The sequence below is a fragment of the Populus trichocarpa genome, chromosome 3 (genome assembly GCF_000002775.5).
Source record: "Populus trichocarpa isolate Nisqually-1 chromosome 3, P.trichocarpa_v4.1, whole genome shotgun sequence".
NCBI classification, from domain to species: Eukaryota; Viridiplantae; Streptophyta; class Magnoliopsida; order Malpighiales; family Salicaceae; genus Populus; species Populus trichocarpa.
The window spans coordinates 18,447,637-18,460,960 of record NC_037287.2 but is presented as its reverse complement, the minus strand read 5'-3'; the positions used below and the strand labels follow the sequence as shown (position 1 = coordinate 18,460,960).

General features: G+C 35.5%; 1 protein-coding gene across 2 annotated transcripts; it reads right to left on the bottom strand.

The window, feature by feature from the left end:
- Window positions 1–1,002: 1,002 nt before the first annotated feature.
- Window positions 1,003–10,958, bottom strand: LOC7493203 (uncharacterized). Of its 2 annotated transcripts, XM_024596315.2 has the most exons (19): window positions 10,572–10,957; window positions 10,301–10,467; window positions 9,518–9,628; window positions 9,324–9,380; window positions 9,136–9,212; window positions 8,947–9,046; window positions 8,747–8,820; window positions 8,464–8,564; window positions 8,270–8,373; window positions 7,663–7,716; window positions 7,510–7,565; window positions 7,385–7,423; window positions 5,691–5,832; window positions 5,244–5,428; window positions 4,474–4,541; window positions 4,240–4,312; window positions 3,593–3,654; window positions 2,105–3,386; window positions 1,003–1,588 (listed from the first exon to the last, which is right to left on the bottom strand). In XM_024596315.2, the coding sequence occupies exons 2-19, from the start codon at window positions 10,379–10,381 to the stop codon at window positions 1,327–1,329; spliced, it is 2,928 nt and encodes a 975-aa protein (XP_024452083.1). In that variant the 5' UTR covers window positions 10,382–10,467; window positions 10,572–10,957; the 3' UTR covers window positions 1,003–1,326. The 2 variants fall into 2 exon arrangements, with proteins under 2 accessions (XP_024452083.1, XP_024452084.1); XM_024596316.2 differs by having other exon boundaries at window positions 2,105–3,365; window positions 10,301–10,958.
- Window positions 10,959–13,324: the final 2,366 nt, after the last annotated feature.

Sequence of the window (13,324 nt, the reverse complement as noted above, 5' to 3'; positions counted from 1 at the left end):
GTTGTGAGAAAGTGGGAAAAATCGGCCGAGAACTAGTGGGAATCAGCCTTATTTCTGGACAAATGAAGAATTTTCCGGCGGTTAATGAAGTTGGACGCTGGCTCAAAATACTTGCTCGAAATTTTACCCGAGTTGAATAAAAAAAAACATTTTTTCGGAGTCAGATTAATCTCGATTAATCTAGTCAAACTAGATCCAAAACTGACCAGATGAATACCAAGAAACTTCATAAAATAAACATTAAGAGTTGATTTGATGACAACAATCCAAGCCATTTTCTAGACCCGACAACTATAATGCGCAGGATACACCCACACCAAACTGCGAGAGGAGAACAGGTGAGGTTCAAGTCCATGTAGTAGCTGTTCACAAACCACGTTTATGAAAACTTCCATTCCACTTGATGAATGAACAAAATTTAACAAGGCAGAGAATTAAAAATCGACAAAGAAAAGAGTGAGTCGAGTGCTTCTTGTAAGTCCGGAACTTCTATAGAATCATTGAATGATTTTCCTTACAATTCTTTCAGCATCATTCAAGTGAATTACGCCCCCAGCTAAATGTTTCCGGTTTACACACTCAAATTAAACTTCATTTGGGAATTCGGTTAAACACATCTTTTTAAATTTTGAATTTTTTTTAAATAAAATATATTTTCAGATTTTTTTTGATATGCTAATTTCAAAAATAATTTTTTTTTAAAAAAAAAATATCATTTAAATGCATCTCTAAACAAAAAATACACCTTAAACTGCAACTACTACCACAATCTCATCCACAATCTCAAACTGAATATAAATCTAGTTAGCTTGCTGGCCTAGCATATCCTATTCATACCTGGAAAGTTGCATTGCTTTCCTATGTTTCTGAAAGCAAAACTTTAGAAGAGAATTTGCATATCAAGATTTCAGAGAGTTCTGCACAACAACACATGCCGAGCAGCCTGAAAGAACCGATTTCAATGTCAAGTGGCCTTCCAATGAAACTAGAGCATTCCACATCTTGGCAAGTAACTTGTACTTGATTACATGATATTACATTCTCATACAGATAGAAAAATGAATAAATAAATAAACAAACCATGAGGACCAAACTCGTTGAAATACAAGAAAGTCTATTTAAAGACGGAAAGACTCATCTTTATCATGCAACTAAAATTGGTTACTAAGGTAACAGCCTAGCTTTTTTATTGCCTGTCTAGGAAAGAAAGATTTTCCCAAACTTCTCCCCCTACTTTCCTATGGAAGAGAGTTCAAGAAGGGAAAAGGAAGAAAAAAATATATTGAACATTTTTCTTTACAAAGATTACGAGACTTGTATGTAAGATCAGCATGAACAATGGAAAACTGAATTGCCCAAACAATTAGCTTTAGTTGCAATCTTCTTAACTCCTGTTTCACCTATAAGGGAGAATCTTGTACTAGGAGATAGAAGGCTCCTTTCCATTATGTTGATCTTTGGCGCGTCAAGAATTGCTTTCGGGAGTGATAGTGCCCATTGCATGCCCCAGATTGCAAGGGGTCTCATATAAATAAGGGACCGAAAGTGCCCATCAATCGTCCATGCCTCTGGAGTCTGGAACCAGTATCTGTACTCCGCAGAAAGGAAGATTAACCCACAGTTATTATACATTAAAAAAAAACACATCACAGACAGTACAACAAGGAGAAAGCAAGGACAGGCTCTTCCCAATGGCTAAAATGATGGATTTATCAGAAAGCCCAAACTCAAGTTTCTTTTAGCTGGGAAGCCAACTACATCCATGCATGGATTTGCTTGAACGATGAACAGATCATACTTCTCAAGGTAAAAGTTACACATTGTAGGTTCAATATTGACCAAAAACAGCCGACAGTAAGTCTTCAAGAATAACACTTTTGATTTAATCCTAAAAAGAGTTCAAATTATTTATTTGCTTTTATTTTTATTTAGGGGGGGGTGCACTGTCCTTATTTTTTGTTCAAGAAATAAATGAAACGGCAGTGGGCATGGATGGAAAAGGATATGTATTATTTCCTGCTTAACTGTCAGTAACTTCTATATCTGACTCTTGTTCTGCAAACACACAAAAATAAGAAAACAATATAATATGCACAGAACTTACCCGTAGCCCTCCTCAGACCAGCCTGCAGTGAAAATGCCTTCAGCAGTAGTGAATGCCTTGTCTTCCATTCCAGAGAGAATCATGGTAGCAGCCACAGCATAGGTGACACCGGACCATATTTCACGGGACTGCATACAAGTTTCATCCACCTTTCCATTCGGATGCATTCCATTTACAGCACCCATTTTACCTCCTCGAACTTTCATTACATTGAAATCATATATTTTATTAAGAGCACTTCTGATTTTAACATCATCAAAAAGTGACGGCAAACCTGAAGATGCCATATACCATTCCCCTGCCAGTTGATCTGCCTGTATAGATTTACTGTTATTACTCGAGCCACTGTCATAGTTGAAATATGAACCATTCCATAGTTTTGATTCAAATGCTGATTTTGCCTTTGCAAATTTGCTTTTGCATAATTCAGCAAAATACTTGTCGCCTAGTTGCATGGCCATTGCAGCAGCAGCTTGAAGGGAGGCAAGCCATAAGCAGCCACAGTAAGCACTTACACCATGAACTGTCCACGCATCATATGTTTGATCTGGGAATCCATCATTTTCAACCAGACCATCATCATCCCTGTCAAATTGTTCCATGTATTCCATGGCAGTGCGTACTGCAGGCCACACATCAACTCCAAACGACATATCCCCTGTTGCAGCAAAATCTCTATACACCTGAAGCACAAACTTAGGATTCAGATCCTTCCACTTGCTGGTGTCATGTATATTATATGCATTCATTTCATTCCACGGATCATGTGTCCCAAGATCATGAGGGACAGCTCCTCTAGCCTTGCGAATTCCGACACTACCATCAGCCAGAAACCTTACTTTTCTTCCATCCTCCGATAACACAGCTTTGGCAAAGTCACGTTGAATATTGAGTTCAATTTTGGGAAACAATGCAAGAAGGGCAAAGGATGCATAGAAGTGCACATCATATGTGCACCACATGATATATTCAACTCCTTCCAAGTACAAAAACCTACCAACATCATCGCTCAGAGGATCAAGAAATGTGAAAGGATCTAAAGTGTGGTCAAGGTTCCCCCTTTCCCGAGAGACTGCTGATTCATCTTTGCATATGCACTTTGTATGGAATGCCTTGTTGTTTTCTTTTTGTTCAGAACTAGTGGTGTTATGATGATTAGTTGTAGTATGATCTGGACCTCCATTGCAATTTACTTGGGGTTCAGTTACTTTGATCCCTGTGGTTTCTACTTCTCTTGACCGATGATGACCATTTCTTGTATCTGCACTTGAAAGGGAAGAGTCTGTACAGATTATGCTAATGTTAGTTTCCTTTATGAACCATATCTAGCACCAACAACAACAACAACATATATATATATATATATAAGCAAATAATAACTGACGCCTGAGTGATGAAAACAAAATATGCACTTATGATAAGAGCATCATCAGAAGTAGCTGTAAATATCATGGTAGGAAAGACTTGGCAGTTAGTATAGATGAGTACCAATCCAAACTGTCCCACCAGCAACCAAAAAGTAGAGCTCATTAAACAATGTGAACTTGTACCTGCGATTTTAATTATGGTGTTAAAACAATATAACCCAGAAAACAGGAATATGTATGTGCCCGCAGAAAGTAACAGCATTTAAGCATTTGAAAAGAACATAACCACAAAAGTTAATCTGAGTGGCATTGGTGTCTCTCAAGGCTGACATCAGATATGATGGCACAGTTGGTGCTATTCGGGTGCAGAACATGATTAATAAAAACTTTGTAAGAACTAAAAAGGTGTGACTGGGGCAACAACATGCACAAGTGCATTCACACATCTAAGGCCTCAAAAGATACAAAACAACGCCTATATGCCGGCTTCTTCCCTGCATTAAGATGGTCTTTCTTGCACGGTTTTTTTGACTGATTAAGATCACAAATCCATGTGTACATGCACTCATCTACTGTTTTATTCTTTTGTTTGCACGTATTTTAGCCTCTTGAAGGCAGCTTTAATTAATGTATTGCTCCAAGAAATATGCACCCAACATTAAGTGTAATGGCTCGTCCTCCACATCAAGATGGTTTTTTAAGGTGTTTTTTGCTGTTCAGATTCCGAGATAAGTAATTGGTAGCCATTCTTGTGGTCAAAGGAGTTACCATTCTGGTAGCTTTTCATCCTTGAGGATAGGATCTTGCCATTTCTCAATCTCTTCCTCCCACTGCTTGTAATCTGATCAATATTCAAAAAGTTTAGATTGTCACAAAAACTCTAGAAGCTAAAACTAAACTAAAAATTGCAACCTTAAAGCAAGGGGTTTGTTGGCAGACTGCTTAGCAAACAAGATGGTTATATTAGAAGAATCTAAACAAGTGAAAACCAAACATGCATACTTGTCAGCGCATCATGCACCAAATTCTGAGCCGCTCTTTCAGAAGTGCCATAAAATTTTGTATATCTCCTGCAAAAAAAGAAACATGCCCAGAAATCAATTTTCTCTTCACAGAATAGTGTTCCTGTCATATCTGTGTAAGCAATACAATCAAAAACATGATTCAACCGCACAAAGAGCTAGAGACATGCACTATCCATAATACACCATGAAATACCATGCAAAAGATACAGCCAAATGAAATAACAATCAAACATTACCAGAAAATCAACATCTCAATGGTATATAACCCAGCAGAGAATGTACAGGCAAAAACCAAACCAATATGCTAGATAATTAAATATCAAGGAGGTTAAAATGGGTTTGTTACATCATCATATGACAGTTTTATTTCCTGGCTCGAGGACATAAAGCTCTAATTCTGATCAGCAAGTCTGACAGAATGAAGGTTGAAGTCGTCCAGCCAACAAATGGAAAATAATATTCCATAACTCACATTGATGAGTTATCATTGCACTACAATGCACTTGTAACAATTGGGAGCCTGAAGATGTTTAGGACTTATAATGCTAAGATTTTAGTCAAAGAAAATACAAAGTAGAATTTAAAATCTCAAAAAGAAGATACCAATCACCTAGAAAGAATATAAGACTGCCATAAAAACACTGAACACACGGATACAAGATTTTAGTCGACTTTCAAGCAATACAAATTAAAAACATAGGCAGCAATAAAGAACATGAAAAGGGGAAAGGGTAATCATAGATGTACCTATGGTAGGAGCTTCCCTTCAAAAACTTTATTTTTGGAGATGACCAAGCAAGAGCAAATGCAACAGTGCACTTTCCATGAGGTTCCACCCAGGCAGAAGCTGAAACCGCGGCACACAGTGTCTCTCCAGGTGATGAAGGCATGCTTGGTCCCCAATTAAAGTTCCCCCGATCAAAATGTCCATCCTTGAAATGCAGGAGAACAAGTTCAAATTCAATTCTTTTCCACAAAGCATATAATGTCAGCTGTGGACATCAGATTCGAGAAACAGTACAAGGAATTTGGAAAAAAAGCATTCTTCATATGAAAGCTCAAAAGTAAGATTCCAGGTAAACTATAAGGACAGCAAGGTTCCAGGTATGAATATCAATTAATCAATCATATCTGAGACAAATGCCTTCAAAAGTAGCAAGAAATTGCTGCGATGAAAAGACATGAAACCAGTACCTGCACCATTGTGCCCCACATTGCCTTTGCCGTGGTACAACTTCCTTCAGACAGCCCAAAGCTTGGCAGAACAGTGACACTTACATTCTGAGTTTCACATGCAGCAATTGCAAATGTAACAGGAGGGTTGCCCTTTGCAGTCCTGCAGCATTGTGATAATCATTAGAAATGCTTCAAAAATAGATACTACTAACAATTCAGAATGGAGAACTATAATTTCCATGATACGGAAGATTAAACTAAACTTAAAAAATTCCAAATGTACCAAAAGTTTCAGAAAAGAAGCACCTGTCCAAGGAAAGCAGTGACTTTAATAAGCATGGAAGGGAAGATTAACAATAGATAGATAAAAAGGGGAACCCTGATTTTCCATGACAGGCCTATGCGGGGTGAGATGAAATGAATGACACATCAAAATTTTTGGCACCAGAGATGTTATTAGAAACTCCATAACATCCACCAAATAAATAAATAAATAAAATATTTAAGACAATTAGAAGATTTGAAGCAAGATTTTTCGTTGACAATCATATGCAGCATTCAAATAATAGTGGCACAGAATGGATGTTGAAACTTCAAGGCTGGAACTAAACGTGAAAAAAAGTCCAAAAGTGAAGAAGGGCAGAAAACGCTTAGAAGAATAAGAAGAATGAAACAAGCAGGGATGCTCATAGGAAAAGAGTGGTCAAGTGATCCAATTGCAGCATTTTGCATGCTACCTAGGTTTATATGACCTAAATTAATTGCATCATCAGCTTCTACTACTTTTTTGTGTGAAGGAAGAATGACAGAAAATTCACTCTTCATGACTGAATTTCAAGTCCTTGACAATTTGACACCTAGGAGAATCATGCTTAAGATCGTTCAACATGGTAATAAAAAACACATCAAAAGGAGGGTGGTGGAAGCTGACTTAATGCAAAAGGTCTCAGAAAAGTCACAGGGTTTACATGGATTGATCCATAAACAACTCCATCAGCTTGTTGTTTAATGGTGATTATCAACAAATGAAAGACTTGACTGGTCTCTCTCTCTCTCCACACACACACACACACACAGATGTATATGCCACCACGCACCCTATTCAAGCAAATTCCAAAAATAAGGTAATCTTTTTTTTATATAGATGCATTAAGGCATATTATAACTGACATTAGTACTGTTCCATTTTCATATTGGCAACGTGTCCCAGGCACTGTCATCCAATATTCATTACCAGGTAAAGTGACCATAACAGCCAAAGAAAAGAAAAAAAAGCCAACATCCTGCATGATGCATTGCAGAAAAGCCTTGAAATTCTCGATAAATTATTATATTGGCGTAAGGTTCTGAGGGCTGCAGCCGCTGCACCATACAAATATCCTTAGAGATGTTGATTCTGTCTTTCCACCAGGTGATTTCCATTTTATATTTCTTTGCCTGGGCTAATTACTGCACACCCTTTTTTTCTGTGTGATGGTATGGCCAAATATTTTGTGAGTAATATGCTAGTTCAGCTCATTTGTTTACTCAAAGGGTTAAGGTGCTTTTGTTCTGCCTTGCCTCCACATCATCTTCACTGAAATGTTCATTTTCCTATTTTAAGGAACGGGTGGGGCAAACAGTTTCCTCTGCTTTCACCCCCTGTGACGCATAAAACAGCAAGAGAAATATGCAAACCAACCGTCATAAGCATTTAAGGTTTGATGACTTGCTTGTGATGTAGAAGTACGCCGGAGACTCCATCTTCCCCTCTGTCAAAGTAAAAGAAAAAATTCAAAATATGTTTTGAAACATGAATGAACATAAGGAACATGGAATGAAATGTGCATATACTAACATGAATGGTTCATTCACGTGATCTCCTGACAAGTGTGAAATTCCTCCAATTGAATTCTGCACCAAATCATGCATCAATAGCTTGTCTTATGACTTGCGATATCTTTCAATTGCCCAGAATAGTGAAAAAGAAACATGGTGAAATGAAGCTTACCGCCCATGTAAATAGAAGGCTGACTTTGGCTCTTTCCTTTCCGGTGTTCACCAACTACAGCAGAAACAGATGGAAGCTTCAATAAAAAATATAAACAAGCTTGGTATGCTTTAAAGGATTCAATTATCTCAGTTATGTGATCCATCAAGATCATACAATTCAAAAAAGACCATATGCATCCATATTTCCAAGACAAATGAACCAATACAAATCTACAGTCTCTTGGTTCAAGTCAGTCTCGCAAAACCCATGATGTAATTCTAGATTGAGATAACCTCGTCAAGCTTCATGATAAACTGATCATGCTTTAGCATACCCTGAGTATAATATGGAGACATTGAAGTCCAATAGCTTACCAGGACATAAGAGTAAGTAAAGCCCAAAAGTTTATGGGTCAGCTAAAAATCTGTAATTGTTTTCTTTTCCCCTTGCAGAAGGTTCTTTCTCCAGTTAATACGTAAAATTAAATTCACAATATGTGCACCCAGGTACACATTACCATATGTTGACAGAATGGTGGGTAGCAATAAGATCTGGCCACGTACATAATTAATAATTTCATTTTAACCACATCTGAATTCTGAAATAAAAAGTGAAATGAACATACAGTGTAGACGAAAACAGCAGTAGGAAGACTGCTATCTCTGTAATTATGTGGTATGAATGGTGATATCTGTCTACAGGAGATTTTCAGCTCAGGATCTGGTTCACCTGGAAAACAAGAGTCCCGTCATTAAAATAAGAATTGAAGAGGAAAGCACGACTCTTATAAAAACAGAAAAGGATAGAGTAGAATAATACCATCATATACTGTCCATGCCCTTGGAAATAGAGCGTGGTATGTGGAATGCTGGCCACTCAAGTTCCAACCCCACGATGAAATGCCCTGATCACCAGCTTTCCTGTGACAATATTACAGCAAAATTAGCATATGAATCTCCACTTTAAATACTATAATTTCATTTCCTTCAACACGTTAATGAAAATAGCATAAAAGCTGCCGTTGAAGAAAGTAATATGCCCCAGTCATACAATTTCTTCCTAAGAGAAGCAGCATAAAAGCTGCCATCAAATTTCATCTTACCCTATCCCTTCATGCTGGCCAGGAGCCAAAACTGATGCATAATTTTTGTTCCCTCCATCCCTAGATATAAAAATCTGCAGTACCACCCCAACATGGACACTCATGTCACATAACATCAAAGGAAAAATAGCAACAAACAACTCAAAAGGTCAGAAAGCATGAAGCAAACAGATAATAGGTTGTGAAAGGTAGAGATTTACAGAGAACTGATTTGCCATGACAGGTGAAGATTCACATATACCAGGTACAATTTGCCACTGCCTGAACTCGCCTCTAAAACCTCTGGATATGCTTCCGCTTCTGTAAGAGAAAGCAAGGTTGACCCTATCAGACAGATAAATTAGAAGAGACGTTAGGATGAAATGGAGGATCATATACGGCTCACATACCCCATTCCTCCAAGTGGAACACCCTGAGATGCTGATGGCTTGCAACTTTCTCTGGTGAAGGGATCTATAGGTGCTTTCTACACAAATCAAGGCAGGCCCAACTTTAGTCAAGTAGCTAAAATTTTATTATATACTGTATTTAAAGGATAAATAAAGAGCTTCTGAAATAAGGAAAATGATAGAATTACCCTTCCATGAGATGCTTCCTCCCTGACATAAGACCATAGCCGAATACCCAATCTAACCTAATATTTCAAATTCCAACACCATACAAAAAGTGAGAACCAGCACAGAAATTGAAAACGGAAATCATATATGAAGACTTCTCTGTCCCTTGAACCAGCAAATACGTATTAAAATTTACAAAGATCATATCACACACCATCTGTATCGCTTCCTTAAATGTAACGCTGAATTCCTTAAGAATATTGGCATGGCTGTTTAATCTCCTTCTCCAAGCTTGTTCCGGTGGGGCAGCACTATCAAAATCAAACTACAGTTTGAAGAGGAAAAAAAAAGTATGTTGAGAAGTGTATTTGAAACTGTAGAAAAAATGATCTTGTCTAAACAAAATCTAGTAAAGATACGATTATCACCAAGACCCGGTGTACCATTTTTTGAGGCATGATATTTCGAGTGGGTCTTTAAATCATATATCTGATTTCAAACATCTATATGTAACATGTGGCCTTTTAGAAAGAGCAGCCTGTTGGGAGCCCCAGTCAATCTATACAAACCCCTTACTCGATTGATTGAAAAAATATATCAAGCCACTAAACTTGCATCACTTCTTAACAGAGCAGCCCAGGAATCAATCAAACAGAATAACCACTCATCTAGAAAACCTCATTTCCAAGAAGTCTTCACAACACAATAGCCATAACTAGCAGAGTTAATGCTGCTGTGCATAATTAAGCTACTAGATTTCAAAAACTACACATACAAGAAGCAACTCCAAAGGCCAACAAAGTTTCTGCTGATTCACTAAAGCAATATGTAGCTTAAGGCATGATCCTTTTGTACATCTTAAATAGCAACCTCCAATTTTTATTTTTATTTTATTTTTTACTTGTCATGAATTTTCTCAGAAACCAAACAAACGACCCAAATCAATAACAAAAAAGAAAAAGATTTATAATACCATAGCAAGAGAGGGAGAGGTTACCAATTGTAAGGTGTTTCTGCTGATATACTCCTCGGGAGGCCATGAATGCTTTCTACAGTGAAACAAATTGCTACTCACCATTTCGACTAATTTTAGATTCTAATCTCTCTCTCTCTCACTAAATCTCTCCTTTCTTCTCTGACTGCGAATCCAAAGCTCCAAAATATCTATATAAAGGAGGAACACCAACAAAAAACTTCCTTCAGCTCTAAACAACTATAACATCCAAAATCCAAGCAAACACCAAAACTTCACATCAAACAAAACTTGCCTTTCCTTCCAAGATCCTATCAGTATCAACCTCTCTCTAGAATTGAACTCCGGATGAAAGAAATCAGCGGAGAGCGGACCGAATCAGTTAAAATAGAATTGGATTTCTCGAAATTCGTGATAATGACTTTGATTGGCGAATCACTGTGTGTAATTGTGGCGTGGCGAGCAGAGGATCAGCCACCTTCAACTCTTAGCTCGTACGATCGCCAGGTGGTCCAGGAATAATGCTAACTTGGACTGCCCTTCTTCTTCTTCTTTTTTCCTCTCTCTAAAACAGTAAAATTTGGTGCTTTGCTTTTGATCGTGATTAAGCAAAAACAAGCACGCAGAGAGAAAAGATGAGAGAGGGAGTTTTTTATTGAAAAAATGGTGGTGTGTGGGGATTAATTAGGATGCTTTCCTGTGGACTCTACCGTTCTGGATTTTTTTTATTTTTTATTTTTTTGCGTTTCCTTAATTTATTTATTTATTTTGGAAATAGTCAATCAAATGAATCAATCACTATTTTTAATTATTTTTTTTTTTTTAAATGAAAATAGTGAGCAGTGAAATTCTAGATTCGGTGAGATAGGTGTTTCGTCCATTTATTGGTGGTGGTGCTGAGGGAGCGTCGTAAGCACCCGTGGTTATGTTAGTTAGAGAGCCGGTGTTAGTGTCATTTGGCTCCGCCTGGGTTTTATTCAACAGAGACGGCTATGGAGATTTTTAAATTCCATAAAGACATAGATAGATGGGGCTCAAAAAAAAATTTTGTTTTTTTAAAATTAATATGGATGTTAAAATCAGTTTGTATATACTTTGATTAATTTTATAGGTTCTGAAATTAACAATTATTTAAATCAGTGATCCAGAAATTTATAAAACTCAAACCGATAATTTTAAAAAGAAAATTTGATCTTACCGGTTAATCTTTCTTGTTTTGATATAGCTTCATAAGTTATTATTAACTTCCTTTTCTTAATTTGCAGTTTATTTATTTGAAAGATAATATTATAAATCATTCGGATATTGATCTTTTATTTATATTATATTTGTTATGTTTGTAAATAGTATATTTTAGATTTAGAAATTCAAAAATATTTTTTTATTTGTCTTTAGTTAGAAATTAAAAATATATTATATTATGAGTTAAAAAAAAAAAACTAACTTCGCCTGACTTTACTAGAAATTGAAGCCATCGTGGTGGCGGGGATAGAGCCTTGCAATTTACCTTCGACGGCTATCGAGTGGGGTAGAGGTAAAACTGAATTCGTGGCGGCGATTCTTCACCTTCATGGGGTCTATTATCAATGGAGAATATTTAGTCATATAACAACACGAGACAAAAAATCTCTTATTTACAATAAAATATAAATTTATTTATGATAATTAAAAAAAGAAAAATATCAATTTTAAATTATTTCTTTAATCACTAAGAATTGTTTCTTCGCAAGTAAAGAAAGTGGACTGGACTTTACAGCTCAGTTATACCGCCGAGATCAACATATATATATATTTTTTTTTTTTTGAGTTCTCATCGCTCTCGTGATAACTAGATTTGTTATTCTGAATTAAAAAATAAAAAGGAAACTGAATAAAAGCAATTCATGCAAATTGAATATAATTTTTGTTTGTAATTGGAAAAGACAAGAAATAATGTTTGTACTTGGAGATTTTTTTTCTTTTTTTTACTTTCACATTGGTTTACATGGATTATGAGGGGCATTTTGATATTTTCATGTTGTTTTTTAAATTTTTTAATAAAAAAAATTGTTGACGTATGTTGCGTACCAACGAGGGGGTAATGTTCGCACCATGTAGACTGCGTGTGTGTTGTCATCCATGTTTCTTTTTTTTCCTTTCTTTTCTCTCTCCTGGCAAGTAAAGTGCACAATTGTTCTATTTTTGTTTTCAATTGTAGTCCTCGTACATTTAATTTCTTATTTCGTTCTTATTCCTTCTATAAAAGTTTTGTTCCTTTTCTATTTAGTCATTCGATTACAATTTTTTTGTGTGTTTTATTTTTTATTTTGGTCCTTGTTCTTTTTTTCTTGACTTTTCTATTAAAGTTTTTTTAGCTTTTAATTTCATTATTCGATCAAAGTTTTTTTTTTTCAATTTGACCCTTATTCTTCTGGTTTATTTTTTCTTTTTATTAAAAATATTTTTCAATTCAATTTAACCCTCCAATTAAAAAATTGTGTTTGCCTTCTAATTAATTTTATTTTTATTTTCACCCTTGTTTTTTTAGATCCTTTTGCGCAATTGTTTTTTCATAGTTTTATCTTTCAATATTTTATTTGTTAGAGATTTGGCTTTGTGTGCTTTTATCATTCTGTATTAGTTTTTTTTTAATATTATCTTTGTGATTTTCTTCAATTTATTTTCTACAGATTTATTACAGTCTTATAACCAAGATCACAAGTTTTACATGCCTTTTTTATAATGTAAGTTTTTTAAAAAACAATTGTCTTGTTTATATTTGATTTTTCAAAATATTATTTTAATTCATTTATATATTTTTTTGTTTTATAAAAATGAACTTTATTTTTCAAAATAAAAAATATATTTTTTAAAATAATATTTCTTATGTGTTCAGCCTTGATTAATATTTTTTTAGGGTGTGAGTTTATTAAGTCAATTTTTTCATTCTTTAATCAAATTCTTTATTGTTTTATTTTTTTCAGCTTGACCCTTATTCTTTTACATTTTTTCTCTTTTATTAAAATTGTTTTTTCAATTCAATTCAACCCTCCAGTTAAAAATTCTTGT